An 18,721-nucleotide genomic window follows, 5' to 3' on the forward strand; every position below is an offset into this window, starting at 1 on the left:
TATATATACATTATGAAAAATTCCTTTTATTTTCAATATAAATATCAATATCATTTGTATAACCATGTTATGGTTTATGTTGTACAAACAAGACAGAACTTTTCGTTGATATAAAGAATTAATATGTTGGTCCCCTTAAATGAGTCTATATGTTGGGTACATTATTTCTCTTCTGCATGCAGTTAGAAACACATTTTATAGAAAACTGCAATAAATATTATTAGGTCAACCTCGTCATTGCGCTTGCTGATTAAAAGATTAAATTTACAGCAAAACACATAGATATTGTCCAAACACAATAATTTTGTTTTCTTTATTATATGACAGATATTAAACAATTAGAAGGTTTAAGAACCCATGACTAAGTATTTTTGTTTTCAAATGAACATTTGTTTTTGAACTTCTTATCCTATGCCAACATTACCCCATGTTTCATGAAACATTATCAACTTTCCTACTTCTCAATATGAAAACATAACTACAAGGATATGAAATGGTGTGGGTATGATCTATCAGTGCATAGGGCTAGACTCATATTCATAACATGTTCAGACATTATTATGGATTGCATGATATTCTCCCGATTTGTCCCCAAATAAATTCCTGCTAACGTTAGATGAGCTCAGTGTACATGTAAGTTAATGCAATTGGCCCACTCCATGGAGAGAGAGAGAGAGAAAAAAATTGTTATCAAATCATACATGATATTTCACACTTACATGTACATGTACATGTATGTTGCTGAAATACAGTGTACTTAGGAGTTATCTCTACAAATAAATACTCAATTAATGTTTTTAAAAAACAGAAAAAGAAATGTTTGATGGATAACCTAAGGATGATTTCAAGATAAAATCTAAATGTATTGATACTACAATGAAAATGTTTTTAATTACTAACAATACCATCCCTTTGTACCCTACATGAAAGCCTGTCTTCCCTGCAATGGCTAATTGCTTGACGTAATCTGAGCAGTGGGTGGGCTGCAGTGAAGGGCAGTTATTAATTTATGACATCACCCAGCATGGAATAACTTATATAACTAAGCAGTTATTAGGGTCTTGCATAAATAAAATACTTGCAGTTGAATCCAATTTTCCATGACCAAACACCAATCAACCAATCTGAATCAACCTTTAATCCGCAATCTCCAAAATGGGTTAAATTTAAAGGACCTTATTGAATGACTATATGGCATTTAAATTTACAATGTTTAAAATAAAACAAACTATTTAGAAATTAAATATTAAATTTCACAATGATTGAAAACAAATCCTCCCTTCTCAAATTTGAAATAATATGCTCTAGATAAAATATGACATCATACTTCCTTTGAAGTATAGGCATCAGAAATCATTATGGAATCAAAATATCCCCTTATTATTTGCACTCGCCCTGCACCCCGCATCCTTGTTAGTAGCAACGATTAATTAAGTGATTAAACCAGTTCTCATTCCAGCGTGAGTTACTGCATTTCAAATATGATGCACAAGTTATCCAACTCACACAGCATGTAACCCACTGTCTACCAGAACCAGGTACGTTCTGTTATTAACCTTTAGGGGATCAGAACATTCTGTACTCAATGGGTTAAAGAGATATACTCTTCTTGGCCAAGAACATTTCCAAAATACACTTCTCTAAAATAAACTCAGCCTCCATGAATCAGCCATTGTTTTTGTAACATGTTAGTTCATTGCTGTTCATGTGTGAGATTCACATGTAAATGATAAAAACATTTGATGAAAGCCTGCAGTGTATGTCAAAGTTAAGACATGGCAGGTTACAACACACTAGTCTCTAGTACAAGGTGATACTAGAGTGATATAATAAGATGGGTAAGTGTGACTCTATAGTGGCCTTTGAGGTGGTTGTTGTCTGGTGCGACAGGTGTCGGGTGTTAACTCAATATCAACTCCAGCTTTAACACTCAATTTGACATCTACAGGTGCTTAACTCTGCATACAAGCCACTTCAGATATAGTACTTGTACAAATGACCCCAAAATATCCACAGATCTTTTACATATGGAGACATCCCGTTTTACACATTTTAGAATAATCACTGCAAAGTGATGGAGGTACTTCATGAATATCTTTTGTTTGCCCCTTTAAAAGAATACTTCCAGCTGTGTATCATAGAATGCACCGCCAATAATGATTACATAACTTTCATGAAGATGTATTCTGCCGTCGTTTCAATGGGTTTTGACTTTATCTGCCTATGCAAAGGTAATATCTGGTGTTTAACAATGTGTGGTGTTTAACAATGTGTGATTTTCAATAGGAATATTTGCTTCCTTGAATTCTTCACAGGATAGCACCATGAGTGTATCATCCTGTTATACCTGCAATCCATGCGCTACAGTTAAGCACCAATATGGAGCGAGCCACTGGTGTTTAATAAGGAGATAACACCAAACACCACATCCCGACACCAGACTCTACCACCCACAGTGTAAGATGATGCTATCTGATGCAAGCTACAACTACCAGAGCTCAAGCACGCATGAAATATCGCTAGAACACCATCTTGCTAAATGTCAGGTTATCACAACCACTTTCTCGTCTCTGACTTACGTTTCCATCACGCTTTGGGAGATGCGGATCATACTGAAAAGACGATAGAGAAGCGGGGCTCGGAAAAATGAAGGTTAGAAGGTCAGAGGTCAACAGATTTTAAAGAGAAAGTAAGAACTTGAACAGAATAGAAGCAAAAATAATAAATCTAATTGCAAGACTACAAAGAATTATTGATACTACTACAATTCTTCTTTTTTTTTTTTGAAATTTGAAAATTGATAAAAAGTATAGTAGACTGAGAAAGAGAAATAGAATATATTTGAGGAGACACAACTTATAAGCTCTATTGGAGGACTACTACAGCAAAAGAAATTAAATTATGGTTATAAGGGAAAGAAATGAAAAGACAACATACCTACATTGATTTCTGAAATTCAATTAAACTGTATTTCATCATCAACTACTCTCTTTTTAATGAAACCATATCATATAGGGTTTCTGGGTTGAAAGAAGGGTTGGAAAAGAAGAGAAAATGTGAAGATTTCAGATATTACTAGAGTTAAATCGAATTGGTACAGGCAGTGTGAAAGAAAAGGGACTCCTTTCTCTAACTGAAAGCAAGAAATTGTTACCAATAACAACTTTTTAATGCTATTTTTCTAATTAAAAAGAAAGAAAGAAGAACAGTATGACCTTGGAATGACCTCTGTGATGATTGTAAAGTGAATGCCTTACCCTGCATCCTTCAGCCTGTTGCTTGAGGATCTCAACGGTCGTTCTATAGGCGACAAGATCAGCCATCAGGGTCTTGTGCTTCTTCAGTTGAGACTAGACAGAGGAAAGCAAAATATGAACAAAGAAGAAATGGTGAACATAACAGTTGAGACAACTCACAAAATTACAAAGAAATTCATTGAAAAGCTGAGGTATCATGGGGATTAAAAAGCATTATTTTTACAATTAAGGTGCTATTCTCTACTAAAAGTAATGTGGAGTAACCGGGCTCTATCAGAGTAGCGTTTTGCCTTGCAGTCTTTCTCGGAACCTGATCAACGCTCTGGACATTCATTCATCAACGACCTCTCAATGGGTCTCACAAAATATATTGTGTAAGAAAAACATGGACTCTAATTTCACTCACTCCCACAACAAATAAATATACAACATGAACTAAAGAAACAACACTTACACAGTATAATGTGCAGTTTAGGTAACTTTATCTCATTCCAAGTAACTGATCTCTACACTAGTACCTGTCGCAACGACAGCTCAACATTGGCTGACTGACATGCTCACGATGTACATGTATTTGTTTCATAATTAACTATAACGCCCTCTACGTCTTACTAAATACTGGACTGATTATGCTACAGTATTATTGCAATGTGTCAAAATCTTAGTTGACCTCAATAGACAGGTTTGACTGTATAATTACTGCACAAAGATGCAAAGTGTTTAAGCGCACGGAAACCATGATATAAAATCCAAAAATAATAGACAATCCCACATAGACTCCTTGGAATCCTGATGACTCACCTCAGCACTGTCTTCGTCTTTACCATAGTCCTCGCTGGCGACAATGGGCTCTTTTTCTTGCATCCAAGATTCAGCCTCATTTGCGTCAGCGAAGTACTGCTGGGCTTCCAATGAATCCTCCAGATCATCCTTGCGCTGGGCGATCTTGTCCTGTAAGGCAAATAGACAATGAAATTGTTAAGCCCTGTCCGTAGGTATGTCGCAGCAAGCAGCCGCATGATTTCAATGATGACTTAACTGTAACATGCATCACATTTTTGTATCTTATGACACAGAGTTTAAGCGTAGGAACTTTGTTTGCACTCAGTTGCCATTCATTTTCAATTATAATTTTATTTTTCCTCCTTATTTAAAAAAAAAAAAATACCAGGGAATATCTAAACAAGCCTTTAATGGGAAAATAGACATTAGAAGGGTTATTTGAATTGGGATCAGAAATTGATTACTGGTTTTGGAATTACAACGATCAGATTTGAAATTTGAATTCAAACTGAAATAGGTAGTCAAATTACACTGATTGAAATCGAAATTGTTAATGAATAGGATTTGAATTGTTCTTGGAAGATGAATGGTTATTATATTATTGCTATTTGCATTGAGATTTTGCATCAAATTTATTTTGTATTTTTAATTATTCATTATGACATTCCATAGTCAATCAATCAAAAGAGTTAATTAAATGGTTAAAAAATAATCCATCTAAATAAGTCCTTAGACTCTTGTTTTTTATTGTTCACACGCATTGAAAAGAAGAGGTACGGTTGCCATGGAAACTGCTTACCTTGAGATTCTTCCACTTCTCTTCCAATCCCTTGACCTTGGTAGCGATCTCATCATTAGCAAAGTGACCTCAAATCAGGAATAAAATGAGATAATAACGATCATTGATCAAACTAGTTGATGGCTGTAACATTGTCTTCAAAGTAGTCATACACACATATGTTCTGATATTTCTATCAGAGGACATTCTTAAATTAAGAATCAGATTTTCTGGCTCCTTAATAGAATAAGATCCAAAGAATTATGAAAATATTAGATTTTCAGATATTCAAAATGTTCAGCAATTGCTATCTTAAATTCTTACGAGGCATTGATGTCCATATTAACCAGACGCTGAATTTGTTCACTTATGATTGTGGTAAGCGTTATCAAGCAAATTCTCCATATCATTTAAAGTAACGCGTGGCTGGAATGCTCCCCAAGGTGGAGAATGTGCATACATTGTGTGCGGGCAAGTAATGAATCCAAAGAACGGAGTAATAGTATATGTGTAAAGTGCTTAGAGACATCGTAGATGTATTAAGCGCTGTATATAAGCTGAATATCATTATTATCATTTGACGATACATCGTAAGACCTGAATAATAATCTCACCTTCCTCTAGCATCTGTTCTCCAGTCTTACAAACCATCGTGATCCTAGGTTCATGGCCAGCGACCTCTGTATTCAAAGCCTGGTGTTTCTTGATCAGGTTCTGCACTCCGATGAGATCCCGACCACGGTTGGTGGACGATGCCAGTGGTTCCTTCTCCCTGATCCAAGCCTCCTCGTCGTCGACGTCGCGCAGGAGCTCATGGAGGCGATGGGCAGCCTCAAGCTTCTGCTTACGAGCTTGGAGTGGGGCCTGTAAGCAAGGTGAGAGTGAGGTCAAGAGTGTTACTAGCATTATTTACATATGGAGTCCTTCAACATTGATGGGATATGGCCAAATCTATCTATCTAAATATCTTCTTCCAGTTCGGAGGTTGATTGCAACATCTTCCCATTTCACTCGATATTGCTGGAAAATGGCTATTCTGTTAAATGTACTGATTGATAAGAAGTGTCACTGACAAGTCAATTTTGCCATTACTTAGGTTACTAGTGTTAATATGCATTGTTTACATAAAGAGTCCTTAGAAATGAATGGAATATGGCTCAAAGTATGCTAGAAAATGGCTATCCTGTCAAATCTGCTGATAATAAGTTTCAATGACAAGTCAATTTTGCCATGATTTCAGAACTTACATGGTCACCTAGTGTCGACCAAGCAGAGACACTACTTTCGTCATTCCTATGACATGTCAACCATATGGTGTAACTATCATTGTCACATACTTTCTTAATATAATTTTGCATCATGTAGCATTCACAAAGATAAATATCAATGTTCTGTAGCAACCTTCTCATCATAAATATGTTGCGTCTGCATCAAAACCACATTATTTTAATTGAATGACTAGGCTTTAGAGAACATAGTCTGCATGGAAGTTCTTTCATCTGCGGGATACATAAACATTAGGGTAGCATTCCACAAAACCGTTCCAAGTACAAGTTCACCAACGTCCTGTCTAGTTTAATACAAGTTTCAATGGCATGTCCGGGAACATGTTCTTAGGATGGTGTTGTGAACCAGTGCCCTGGTGAGCATCACATGGACCTACCCTGAGTGCTTCCACTTTGTTGGCCACCAGCTTCTCTTTCTCTGAGATCTCATCCGCCTTGAAGTGGGATGCCATAGCCATGTTAGTGGTCTGCATACGAGTGGCCTGGATAGCGGTCTCCTTGACCCCGATGTCTGATTCCAACATGTCTAGCTTAGCACGAAGCTTCTGAACAGATACAAGATCCTGGGTTGGTGAAGAGAGGAGTAAATCAGTCAATGTTATTGTTATCTATATCCTTCTTTCTTCAAACTTACCCTGCTATCTGCCCACGTCTTCTTGCCCATCACTCACTCTTTCATGTATTATTATATCTCCCCTCTCTCTCTCTCTCTATAAGTCTTGATCCTTCTTTCTTCTAATCATCCACTCTCACTCTACTGGGAGCATGCCTTTTCTACCTCTCTGTCTTTCCCTTCATCATACTTATCCTTTTTTCTATCTTTACCCATCTCAACATCCTTTTCTCGGGGGGGGGGGGGGGGGGGGGGGGGGGGGGGGGGGGGGGGGGGGGGGGGGGGGGGGGTAAGAGGACACTTTTTTTTTTTTTTTTTTGGTCACAACAATATTGAATTAGACATTTTCCTCCGTTGGGGGTGGGTATGGTCACCTTTTCAGGTCAGCTATTGGCATTTAAAAAAAAAATTTAATAAAAAAAAATATAATTTTTTTTTGGGCCGGGGGGGGGGGGGGGGGGGGCCTGTTTTTCAGTACATTTTGGGCGAATTTAGGTCTGATTTAAAAATTGCCCCCTATGCCCCCCCCCCCGGCCAAAAAAAAATATGTTAAAATCAGACCTAAATTCGCCCAAAATGTACCCCTATGCCAAAATGCCCCCTATGCCCCCCCCCCCTGGATCCGCCACTGGACTGATTTATTAACTTACCTTTCCAATGTCATCTGAGCCGAGGATAGCATCAAAGTCAGTCAGAGATGTCGCTATCTCTTCAATGTTACGCGTGACAACAGCAGCCTCAGTGGCTTGAGTCAGTTTCTGACCTGTGATTTAAAAAAACAGAATTTTAAATCAGTTGAATTTGACAATTGCACTTTTAAAGAGTGTAAGTACCATTGTATTTTTGTCCTTTTGGGGGGGTGTGTGTGCTATGCATTTTTTGTATGTTTTTATGAAAGTGGTTAATAAATTCCATTCAATACAAATAAGATTGTACAGAGTATATGTGATCCAGTAAAAAAATTTGGAATTCTTAGGACATCAACTAAATTTTTATCTATTTCAAAACATGTAACAAAGCTTGAATTACGTGCTGCAGTACAATTGACATAGGAACTCATCCTGAATCACAGATTCCTTTAGAAACAGTACTTTATGTAGTCATTAAGAAAAGATTAAACTATAGCTAACCTTGCTGTAATCTTAAAGCATAAGTATGCCCTTTTCATCCTAAGGCCTGGTCTTCGAGGAATATTTTTAAATCAACTTTCAATTCCTCAATAATTTGATAACACATAAAACTTCTTTAGGGAACAGGTTAAAAATGTTTTGAAGGTTTGTTTTGGCCAACTGCTAAGAATACAATACAATACAATACAATGAACATTTAGGGCGCCATTCCCATAAGGCTCAGAGCGCTAACATCAAATAATATTATTGGTCTTTACTACATGTAGTAATTAAAGGCTACAATTAGATATTCCATATAAAATATTAAATTCAATTGATTAAATTAAATAATTAAACATAGAGGAGAATTCATGTAAAGAGATGAGTTTTCAGAGCCTTCTTAAAAATATCGATAGAGGCAGATTGTCTGATGGACATGGGGAGATTATTCCACCCTTTGGATGCTGCTACCGTGAAAGTCCTATCCCCGGCTTGGACACGTGTAATTGGATAATTTAGACGGAGGTTATCATTTGAAGATCTGAGATTTCTGCTTGGTGTATATAAAGTTAAACAATTAGACAGGTAATTAGGAGCTAGGTGGTGCAATGATTTATAGACATATAAGAGTAACTTAAAAATGATTCGCTGTTGAATTGGAAGCCAGTGAAGGGAATTAATTAATGGTTGAGCTGAATGACTTCTACCGACCTCAAACACAATACGTGCTGCCCAGTTTTGTAGGCGCTGGAGACGGTTTACATGTAACTTTGGAAGAGAGGAAAGAAGTCCATTACAATAATCAAGTCTAGAGAGAATTAAAGACCTTACAGCATGATGACAAGTTGATTGATCAATATATCTACGAATTCGTGATATGTTCCTTAAGTGAAAAGTGACCGTTCTACTAACATTGTTAATATGTGAATTCATACTCATATGAACATCAAAGAATGCGCCCAAGTTTTTAATTGTGTCTGTAGGTTTTACGGAAATATTTCCTATGGTGAGAGTTATGTCTGTAAGAAAGCATGTGTATGCTTGTAAGTGAGCAACCAGGGGACCAAAGGCTTACCAAGTCTTCTCCGAGGGACTTGGTAATGAGGATTAATGCCTTACCAAAAGGCTCTAGAGCATCAAGTTGGTTTAAGAACCCGGTTAAAAGACCACTGCTCTACGACCGAGCCATCACGACTCCTATAAAAAAAACAATCCTCTAGGAATCAACAGTGACTTACTCTTCTGCTCTGAGGTGTTGAGCAGCTCCATCCAGAGTCCATTAAGGTTCTCCAGACGTTCACGGATCTCCGGGGAGTTGTAATGGTCTTCAGAGATCATGCTGTTGCCTTCATCACGGACCTTGCCGATACGCTGCTGGTTGGCTTGAAGCTCAGACTCAAAGACAGAGTGCTTCAACTGCTTGCGTTGTAAGTTGGTAGGGTCCTTTGTATAGAATGGTAAGAAGAAGGATTTATCAAGAATTGTTTTACGTATAAATAAACCTATATTTGTATGTCCTTTACATCTCGGATGGTTTCTGCCTCTCTCTCTCTCTCTCTCTCGGTGCCATAAATGTAGAACTTTGGTGATCATGCTTTTCCATAAGACTCTATTTGTAGCCTTCACCAGGAGCTCCTATCCCTGGGGGGTGTTTCACAAAGATTTTAAGTTGAATTTATCTTTAAGCTGTTGGACTTAATAATTATGGAAAGCTGTAGGCATCTTTGAAAATATTTTGTAAAAGTTATTTTAAAAGGCATAAAATGTTGATTCAAATCATTCATATTTTCTATTATCAAGGAGATTTCATGTTCTTGATGTGGAACTTATGACAAGTCTAAAATACTTGCATTTTTGCATTTTGAATGTATTTTATTTTAAGGCTACAATTGGTTCTCCATAATGTTTAAGTCCAACTCAGAGTTAAGTTCGACTAAGGATACTCTGTTGAAATGAGTATGAAATGAGTACCTTGTAAGATTCATCAGATGTTCCCTTGAGTTTCTCCCTGATCCAAGCCTCTACCTCATCAGCATCCTGATCAAACTGCTGGTATCGGTAGGAGTCCTCAAGAAGCTTGCGACGTCTATCAGCCTTATTAATCAGGGCACCACGACGGTCCAGAAGCTGATCAAAGTAGAAGAGAACACAAACATGAATATTGAATGATATCAGCTTCTCATATCAATTTGAAAATGAACTTGTAAAGAAGATCTTTATTCAGACACACAATATCAAATCATTTTTAAACTGAGTCTCTCAAGTTACTCAAGAATTGATTATAATTGTATATAGCATGAAATTTCTTGCAACTATATTCTGTTTGGCTTCCCGTTCAATGGATTCCTTTGAAGATATTACAGAAGAGCCTCTGAGAGAATGCATATTCTTAGGCATAGTAATGCATTACTTAATTTTACAATGGACACCACATGGCGCTAATTGGAAGTAAAAGACTGTTATAATAGTCTTATTTATGTGATTATATTGGTTATACAACTGTAGGATGATATTTCTTGCAACTACACTGTTTGGCTTTCAGTTCAATGAATTCCTTTGAAGACATTACATAAGATCTGTAAGTAAAAGACTGTTATAATAGTCTTACTTCTGTGATCATCAGCATACACTTGTATCTTTACAGAGTTATAGCACTAAAGTTTGCATGAAAAAGGAAGATGAAGAATTGATTGATATAATAGCTCACCTCTTTCCTGCATTGGTCGACATCTGGTGAAGCATAGTGCTCACTCTGAATCAGCTTGGTAGCAAAGTCATCCAGAGCCTAGGAACGAAGAGAGATGTTATCCAGAATTAAGACATAATCTAAAATACATCATCTTTAGCAGAAGCAGAAGAAGCTTCATCATGATCATCACTATCATCATCACCATCATCATCATCATCATCATCCCTATCACCATAATCAGAGCTGCCAACCATTTTGTTTTTGCCGGAATTACTCCGTTTTTTCCTCCCAATTACGGTATTACGTTTTTTCTTCATAAAATACGTTTTTTAATAATTTTTTTTTTTTAATTTAATTTTTTTTTTTTACATACCGCACGTCAAACAACTGCCCTAAAATGGTGATTTGATCACAAATTCAATAGAAAACTAATTTTAAAACATACTTGAAGAGAAAAATATTCACAAAAAAATGAAATCTCGATAATACCAAAATAACCACCACAAAAATTTATGAATTCCTTTTTTTTGCTTTGAAATTCCTTTTTTTTGCCATCATGATTCCTTTTTTTGGTCGCACAAGGTTGGCAGCTCTGCATAATGGTCATTAATAAATATTCATCAATACATCTACATCACAAGAATCTTACTCCACCTGACTTCAGTTTCAAATAACTAAAACATACTACCTTTACCACAAACATCTAATATCCCCTAACCCACCATCATTACATACATCCCATTGTCATAGCAACCACATTCTCACCTTGATCTTCTCCTCCTGAGCATTGAGAGACTTCTCAAAGTTGTCATGTTTCTTGATCAGTACCTCCACCTCATCAATGGAATCTCCCAAGTCCTCGTTGACCAGGAATGTCTGCAAGATAAATGAGGTATTTATATAATATTGGATGGCTTTGAGTGTGATACAAGAATATATTGCTCGAGCTATGACAATATTGAACGAGTCGGAAACGAGTCCGATATTGTGTTAGAGCAAGCAATATATTCTTGTATCACACAAAAACAAAGCCATATCACATTGTTATTATTATCTATATCTGGCTGACTAGCGAAATATCAAAATTTGTTTTCAATTGATATCGATATCGATAGTTGAAGTTCCTGGATGACTGAGCAATACGAAAACAATATTGGTCAGTCCTCCAGGTACTGCGCTAAATATATTGAATACACTGATTTATTGTACCACTTGGAAGCCTTATATAGATAATAATGCAGAATATATTCCTAAACTAGTAGTTTAAGTACAGTGTATATCAGGTCATCAACAAATCTTGAAATCAATGATGTTCATATATGTATGTTTAGATGATAAACATTTGAACCAAATGCAAAACACCTGACGAAATTATATGCACTGATAATCAAAAACACTGTTTAAAGATACAGATTTAACTTTAATTTTTGTTTTTTTAGTAAATATGCACTACCAATAAAGGCAATATCAATAAGGAAAAAAAAAACATTCAGACAATGTATTCTATAAATACAAAGTATCAAACAGTGATACAATTATGAAATAAGAAATAGCAGTAACATTGGAAGAATCCTGGATCAATGAACAGGCTTAGACGTACAACATCGTGTATTAAAGTAAGTAAAGTAAAGCAAGAATCTTTTGCATGAATGCTGTTGAAGCCCTCTTCTTTCAATGCTTATTTGTTTGTACTTATCGGCTTCCATGTCACCATCATCTTAGAGGGATGTTCTTACCTCTTGTTTAGTCATCCAGCTCTGGGCTTGCTTGGTATCTCTGTAGAAGAGCTGTAGATCCATGCATTGTTCGTAGGTCACACGTCTCTCTTCCCACAGCTCTTCAAGGGCCTTCTTCTCATCAGCGAGAGTCACAAGCTGAAACAAAACAAATAACAAAACTTTAGAAATATCACACGAAACATAAAATCATTTTAATTGTGCATCCAGGTATTATATGCATGTAGCGTGATTTGCCTTTTGATATCTATAACTTTTGGTATCCAAATCTGCTTGGGTACAATTAACTTTCTTGTGATTTCTCTTATAAAGCTCTAAAAGGGGGGGCCAAAAAAAGATATGAAAAAGATGATGTGGGCATTCTACTGGAAAAAATACTAGATCAAAAGTTACGTCATTGCTTTCTCATGTCCTATTTCAAATACTGTCCACATACACAAAACACAAAACCCAACAATAATAATATCAAATGCAAGCAAGTAGATTTATAGAATTCTGTCAAATTCATGTTGTAATACTGACTTATATGCACTTTAGCAACTGGGACCCGTCTCATCAATGGTAATTAAGAGAAATCAACTAAAATTGATAATTAATCACTGCTCTCTTCATACGGAATAGGTGATTGTAGCTCTGGGGGTGATTAATGGATCTGCAATATACTAGGATCAAGCACAACTGTGTATAAGAGCAAACTTTGGTCCATATGTTGGTATAACTACTGTAGGTTAGTACAGTGAAACCCATCTATAAAGACTGCCGAAGGGAGACAAGAAAAGTGGCCTCTATATACAGGTGTTTATTATGAACAGATTCCTTTAGTACAGTGTCAATGAGAAATCCTTTTCAAGGGAAACCAAAAATGTGGCCTTTGAAGACAGGTGGTGTTTGTTGACAGGTGGTCACTAAAGCAGGTTTGACTGTAGTTTCACATTCTGATGATCATTTACCTTTTCTTTGACTTCATCTGACTGAGGATGGTTCTCATCAAGGAGCTGTTGGCCTTCCTCAGCGCACTGCTTGAAGCTATCCTGATGGGCATCGATCTCACCCTAATAACATAGACAAAAGAAAGAGAGAACTGAACCTACAGTATCATCCTAACTACAGCAAAATCCATTCTGTCATCAGGAATATAAACCAATCACATCTTCATCATGAAACTTCAAGATGACAAAAAGAAAACTGTTAAGATGAAGAAAACTGTTTTAGTTTTTATTTGTGGTTTGAAAAGAAAACGAGAGAGATCAAGGATTTAATAAATTTCACACACACAAAATAAATACACACCAATGTTTACATTTCAAGCTTTCAATCACATATATGAAATTCTGGAGTGGTGTCTCACAATATTCAGCACTGCACATGAATAACTACTGAGATTTGTAATTTTGATTTCCAGTTTTAATAGACAATTTTTTTAGCATCAGAAACAAATATGCTCTAATCCAGGGATGCCAGTTAGAATTGATCAGAGGGCCTGAAAATTACGTAGAATGAGCTATTTTGTACACAAAAAAAGGATAAACTATGGTCTGAAAATAACTTGCCAGGACCTGAATTCAGGCTCTTGCTTGAAAACTGGCATCCCTGTCTAATCATCCAACCCTCCAAAGCCCTACTGATGCTCTCCCTATGACCCTTGACCTTTGATACCTTGTGTTCTTGGTGTCGTTCCATGAGAGCCTCTGCTCCTGGTACATCCTTAGCCAGCTCATCAGCATTGATAATGTTCTTCATCCAACCCTGCATACATCTACATCCCAAGCCCTACTAATGCCCTCCCTATGACCCTTGACCTTTGATACCTTGTGTTCTTGGTGTCATTCAATGAGAGCCTCTGCTCCTGGTACATCCTTAGCCAGCTCATCAGCATTGATAATGTTCTTCATCCGACCCTGCATACATCTACATCCCAAGCCCTACTAATGCCCTCCCTATGACCCTTGACCTTTGATACCTTGTGTTCTTGGTGTCGTTCCATGAGAGCCTCTGCGCTTGGTACATCCTTAGCCAGCTCATCAGCATTGATAATGTTCTTCATATCATTGGTCCATGCGATAGTATCACGGTAGTCAGCAAGGAATCGATGCATGTTAGCAGACTCTACAAGACGGATCTTACGCTCATCAGCCTGCAGGAGAAAAATAAAAAATAAATGGTAATATTCTAGATTTATGTAGCACTTAATAAGAAATAGCGTCTCCAAGTGCTTTACAGATATTATTCACTTATTCATTGAATTCATTCACGCATAATGTGCACCATCTCCAATACCTGGGGAGTATCCATACCATTTGACCCCCATTTTCGGATATATAAAGATCCTGAGTAAAATTACCCAACGATAGTCATTCAGAATGACAATTGGATTGAACAGTAATTGGTTTCCTGATGAAATATCACCCTATGAGAAACTGCATGGCAGTAAAATGTGTTCAATACAAATATAAGAGAGTAATGGATGATGAAAGTAACATTTCAAAGAATTCTCTGCTTAAGATTTCCTTCCATATACTACCCCTTAAGAAAGGCATAACTGCTTACTGTGAAGTCTGTGGTATGATTTTAGCAACCATTTTCAGGATATTACAACATGTAGATGTATGACTGACCTTTGAACGAAGGTTCTCCCAGTTGTTAGCAATCTCATCTTTCTTGGATTGTATCTCTGGCGCATGGTCTGTGTGGATCTGTTCCAGACGGTCTGCTTCCTGGCACAACGCTGTCACCTGTTAGATGAAATATCTACCATCAATATCATCTTCCATGTAATGAAGAACTACTCATAGATCTGGGCCCCGTCTTACAAAGAGTTGATAATAATCGCAACTTATTTCTAATTAATATCAATCGCAAATATGTATGCAAAGTTGCAATTGGAGGATTTGCGATTGATTTGGATCAATTAAATTTTATGAATTTAGAATCTATAATATAATTCTTAGTGTGTATTTAAAAAACAAATGTAAGTTATATTATCAAGTTGCAGACTTGTATTCAAATCCCCACAAGTTTTAGTCATCTTTTTAAAAACAAAAGTTTTGAGCTCAAAAGGAATATCTTAAATTCATATGAGACTGATCCTGCAACTTATATGTAGATTTAGTAATAACATCAAGATAACATTTTTCGCATGAACCAATCCTGAGTACATGTAAAGGTATAGTATTAATGACTGCTTTGAGAGAAATAGTTGTTTTATTACGCTCAAGAGAAGGTTAGAATTGTGCTATTCCCCGAGGCTTGCCGAGGGGAATAGCCCAATTGTAACCTTCCCGAGAGCGTATGAAAACAACTATTTCTCGAATATTAAAGCAGTCATTAATACTTTTATATGCCGAAAAAAAATAGACTAAAAATGAAAAATTAAAAATATTTATCATTTTTGTCGAAGACGGGATTCGAACTCTTGCGTACAACAAGAGGTGTACTGAAAACCAACGCTTAGACCACTCGGCTATGGCCCGCCGTTAACATGCTTGGCAGTTTTCTCCAATATATACATTAAAATGGATTGAAACCGGCTTCGCGTGTGATGAATGCTTCGCAAAAGCTCCATATACGGACTCTTCTTTTACTTTTGCAATGCATATTGGCACGAACTTAGATCAAGATCTATCGGCAGATGTTGTTTTTTTCTTTTTGGAAGTTTATTTTCGTCTTCATGTCAACAATGCAAGATAAAATTGTCGGTAAGATCGATCGAGATTCAATTGTATTGAAATTACCGACCAATCCTTCGCACACATACGGCATCCTCCATCGCTCAAACCATTTTTTAACATGTAAACCTATGGGGTAACCATGGAGGCTGACCAACTTTTTTTAATAACCATGGTTATTAAAAATATTGAAATGTTTTATGCATGGTTACCGAGAATTTTACAGGAACAGTTGAAGTTTATGAATGCAATTCGACCAATCAGATGGCTGGATTTCTTAAGTGAGGTATATAATATCCAATATATGATACATGATTTCTTAAATACATGTTATTACCTAGTTTGAAAAAAGAAAAGAAAACTAGATGGAATTTTGACTGCGCGCAGTCGAAAATGATGCCTCCGCCATAGAGCAATTTAAACAAGTTTGGAGTTTAAATCTCCAGTGGTTCTTGAGATATCATGATAACAATCTCAATGTATGGAATTTCATAAGTTGACCTCTGTGACCCTTGACCTTTGACCTACGTGCTCCAAAATCTAATCAGATTGTCTTCCTATGGTGATACACACTATCATTAAGTTTGAAGTTTAAATCTCCATTGGTTCTTGAGATATTATGATATGGTGATACATACTATCATTAAGTTTGAAGTGAAAATTCTCCAGTGGTTCTTGAGATATCGCGATAACGATCTCAATGTATGGAATTTCATAAGTTGACCTCTGTGACCCTTGACCTTTGACCTACGTGCTCCAAAATCTAATCAGATTGTCTTCCTATGGTGATACACACTATCATTAAGTTTGAAGTTTAAATCTCCAGTGGTTCTTGAGATATTATGATAACAATCTCAATGTATGGAATTTCATAAGTTGACCTCTGTGACCCTTGACCTTTGACCTACGTGCTCCAAAATCTAATCAGATCGTCTTCCTATGGTGATACATACTATCCTTAAGTTTGAAGTTTAAATCTCAAATGGTTCTTGAGATATCGCGCTAACAAACTCAATACAAGGAATTTCATAAGTTGACCTCTGTGACCTGTGACCTTTGACCTACGTACTCCAAAATCTAATCAGATCGTCTTCCTATGGTGATACATACTATCCTTAAGTTTGAAGTTTAAATCTCAAATGGTTCTTGAGATATCGCGCTAACAAACTCAATACAAGGAATTTCATAAGTTGACCTCTATGACCCTTGACCTTTGACCTACGTGCTCCAAAATATAATCAGATTGTTTTCCTATAGTGATACACACTATCACTAAGTTTGAAGTTTAAATCTCCAGTGGTTCTTGAGATATCATGATAACAATCTCAATGTATGGAATTTCATAAGTTGACCTCTGTGACCCTTGACCTTTGACCTACGTGCTCCAAAATCTAATCAGATCGTCTTCCTATGGTGATACATACTATCCTTAAGTTTGAAGTTTAAATCTCAAATGGTTCTTGAGATATCGCGCTAACAAACTCAATACAAGGAATTTCATAAGTTGACCTCTGTGACCTGTGACCTTTGACCTACGTACTCCAAAATCTAATCAGATCGTCTTCCTATGGTGATAAATACTATTCTCGAGTCTTAAGTTTAAATCTTAAATGGTTCTTGAGATATTGTGATAACGGTCAAACGGGACGGACGGACGGACGTACGGACGGACGGACGTACGGACGGACGTACGGACGGACGTACGGACGGACGTACGGACGGACAACCCGAAAACATGATGCCTCCGGCACCACCTTCGGTGGCGGAGGCATAAAAAGAAGGTGCTTTGTATTATTACTCAGGACTACCGTACTAACTGAGGATATCATAAATTAGGTATTGACCTTATCTTCGAGTGCATGTAGATCACGCTCTGTTCCCTCATGCTTCCTCTGCAGTGCCTGGACGCTAGCTAGGTCACGGCCGTAATCATCAACAGACAAAATGGAATCCTTCTCATTGATCCATCCAATGGTCTCATCAGCATCCCTGATGAAAAGAAGATCAAAATTAGACGTGACAGAGAGTCAAGTGGAGTGTAAAATGTTTATTCAATTTTCAATTTATCAATTTCATAAAATACAAAGATATAATATATTATAATTATGGGAAATTACATTAAAAAGCCAGTGACAGCGATTCCCCTTGAGTGTGAGTTTGAGTTTATTTGTTTCACATTTCACATGCAGATATAATACAGATACAAAATATACATAAAATACATTGTTTCATAATTCTAAAATATGATTATAGTAATTGACAAGGTAATCAGACTACAAACAAAGCCCCAACAAAAACAAAATCATTATAATATTTCAAACATTAAACAACTAAATAAAGAAACGTAGAAAAAAAATGTATTTATATATTTTTCTTTTTCTTCCAAGGACCCACCATCCCTTCCATTTGTGATTATTTCCGTCAAGATTTCAGCTCATGGTCAGCTGGTCATACGTATGAATTCAGTGGTCATTATTTTGTGATTTTGTGCTATCAATTGTAGAGTTGTTCATTGAAACAGCGTAGATGGATCATTTCCAATTTCAAAGACATATCACTAAAACTCAGTAATCTATGTGATACTTTGCTAGCTCTAAACCATCAAATTGTGACATTAATACAGGAACATTTTGGTAATAAGGAAAATCACTTTTACAAGACAATAAGATTTCATTAATTTCCCGGTCCTATTATTCCTCCAATAAAGTAGATGTAAAGTAGTTCAAGAAACTACTCAAGGCACATCTATTCTGCTATAAATTACTTTATCACCAGCCTACATATACTTTACTGATGTCCAAGAAG

General features: G+C 36.5%; 1 protein-coding gene across 11 annotated transcripts in view; it reads right to left on the reverse strand.

The window, feature by feature from the left end:
• The window catches only part of LOC580822 (spectrin alpha chain, non-erythrocytic 1), a 77,690-nt gene that overhangs the window by 23,552 nt on the left and 35,417 nt on the right, over positions 1-18,721 (reverse strand). For 6 of the 11 annotated variants that reach the window (XM_030997729.1, XM_030997730.1, XM_030997728.1 and 3 more), the window contains 16 exons: positions 17,761-17,905; positions 14,867-14,983; positions 14,212-14,385; positions 13,202-13,303; positions 12,252-12,389; positions 11,281-11,391; positions 10,534-10,611; positions 9,798-9,953; positions 9,065-9,269; positions 7,368-7,480; positions 6,482-6,667; positions 5,433-5,682; positions 4,840-4,907; positions 4,059-4,208; positions 3,258-3,350; positions 2,580-2,612 (listed from right to left, as the gene is read on the reverse strand). In XM_030997729.1, the coding sequence (XP_030853589.1) occupies positions 2,580-2,612; positions 3,258-3,350; positions 4,059-4,208; positions 4,840-4,907; positions 5,433-5,682; positions 6,482-6,667; positions 7,368-7,480; positions 9,065-9,269; positions 9,798-9,953; positions 10,534-10,611; positions 11,281-11,391; positions 12,252-12,389; positions 13,202-13,303; positions 14,212-14,385; positions 14,867-14,983; positions 17,761-17,905 (2,119 nt within the window). Of the gene's footprint in view, positions 1-2,579; positions 2,613-3,257; positions 3,351-4,058; positions 4,209-4,839; positions 4,908-5,432; positions 5,683-6,481; positions 6,668-7,367; positions 7,481-9,064; positions 9,270-9,797; positions 9,954-10,533; positions 10,612-11,280; positions 11,392-12,251; positions 12,390-13,201; positions 13,304-13,907; positions 14,039-14,211; positions 14,386-14,866; positions 14,984-17,760; positions 17,906-18,721 lie in introns of those variants that run through there. The other 5 variants (XM_030997732.1, XM_030997734.1, XM_030997738.1 and 2 more) reach the window with 2 other exon arrangements.

Source organism: Strongylocentrotus purpuratus, unplaced genomic scaffold (assembly GCF_000002235.5).
Source record: "Strongylocentrotus purpuratus isolate Spur 01 unplaced genomic scaffold, Spur_5.0 spur5_scaffold_4, whole genome shotgun sequence".
Lineage (NCBI taxonomy): Eukaryota > Metazoa > Echinodermata > Echinoidea > Camarodonta > Strongylocentrotidae > Strongylocentrotus > Strongylocentrotus purpuratus.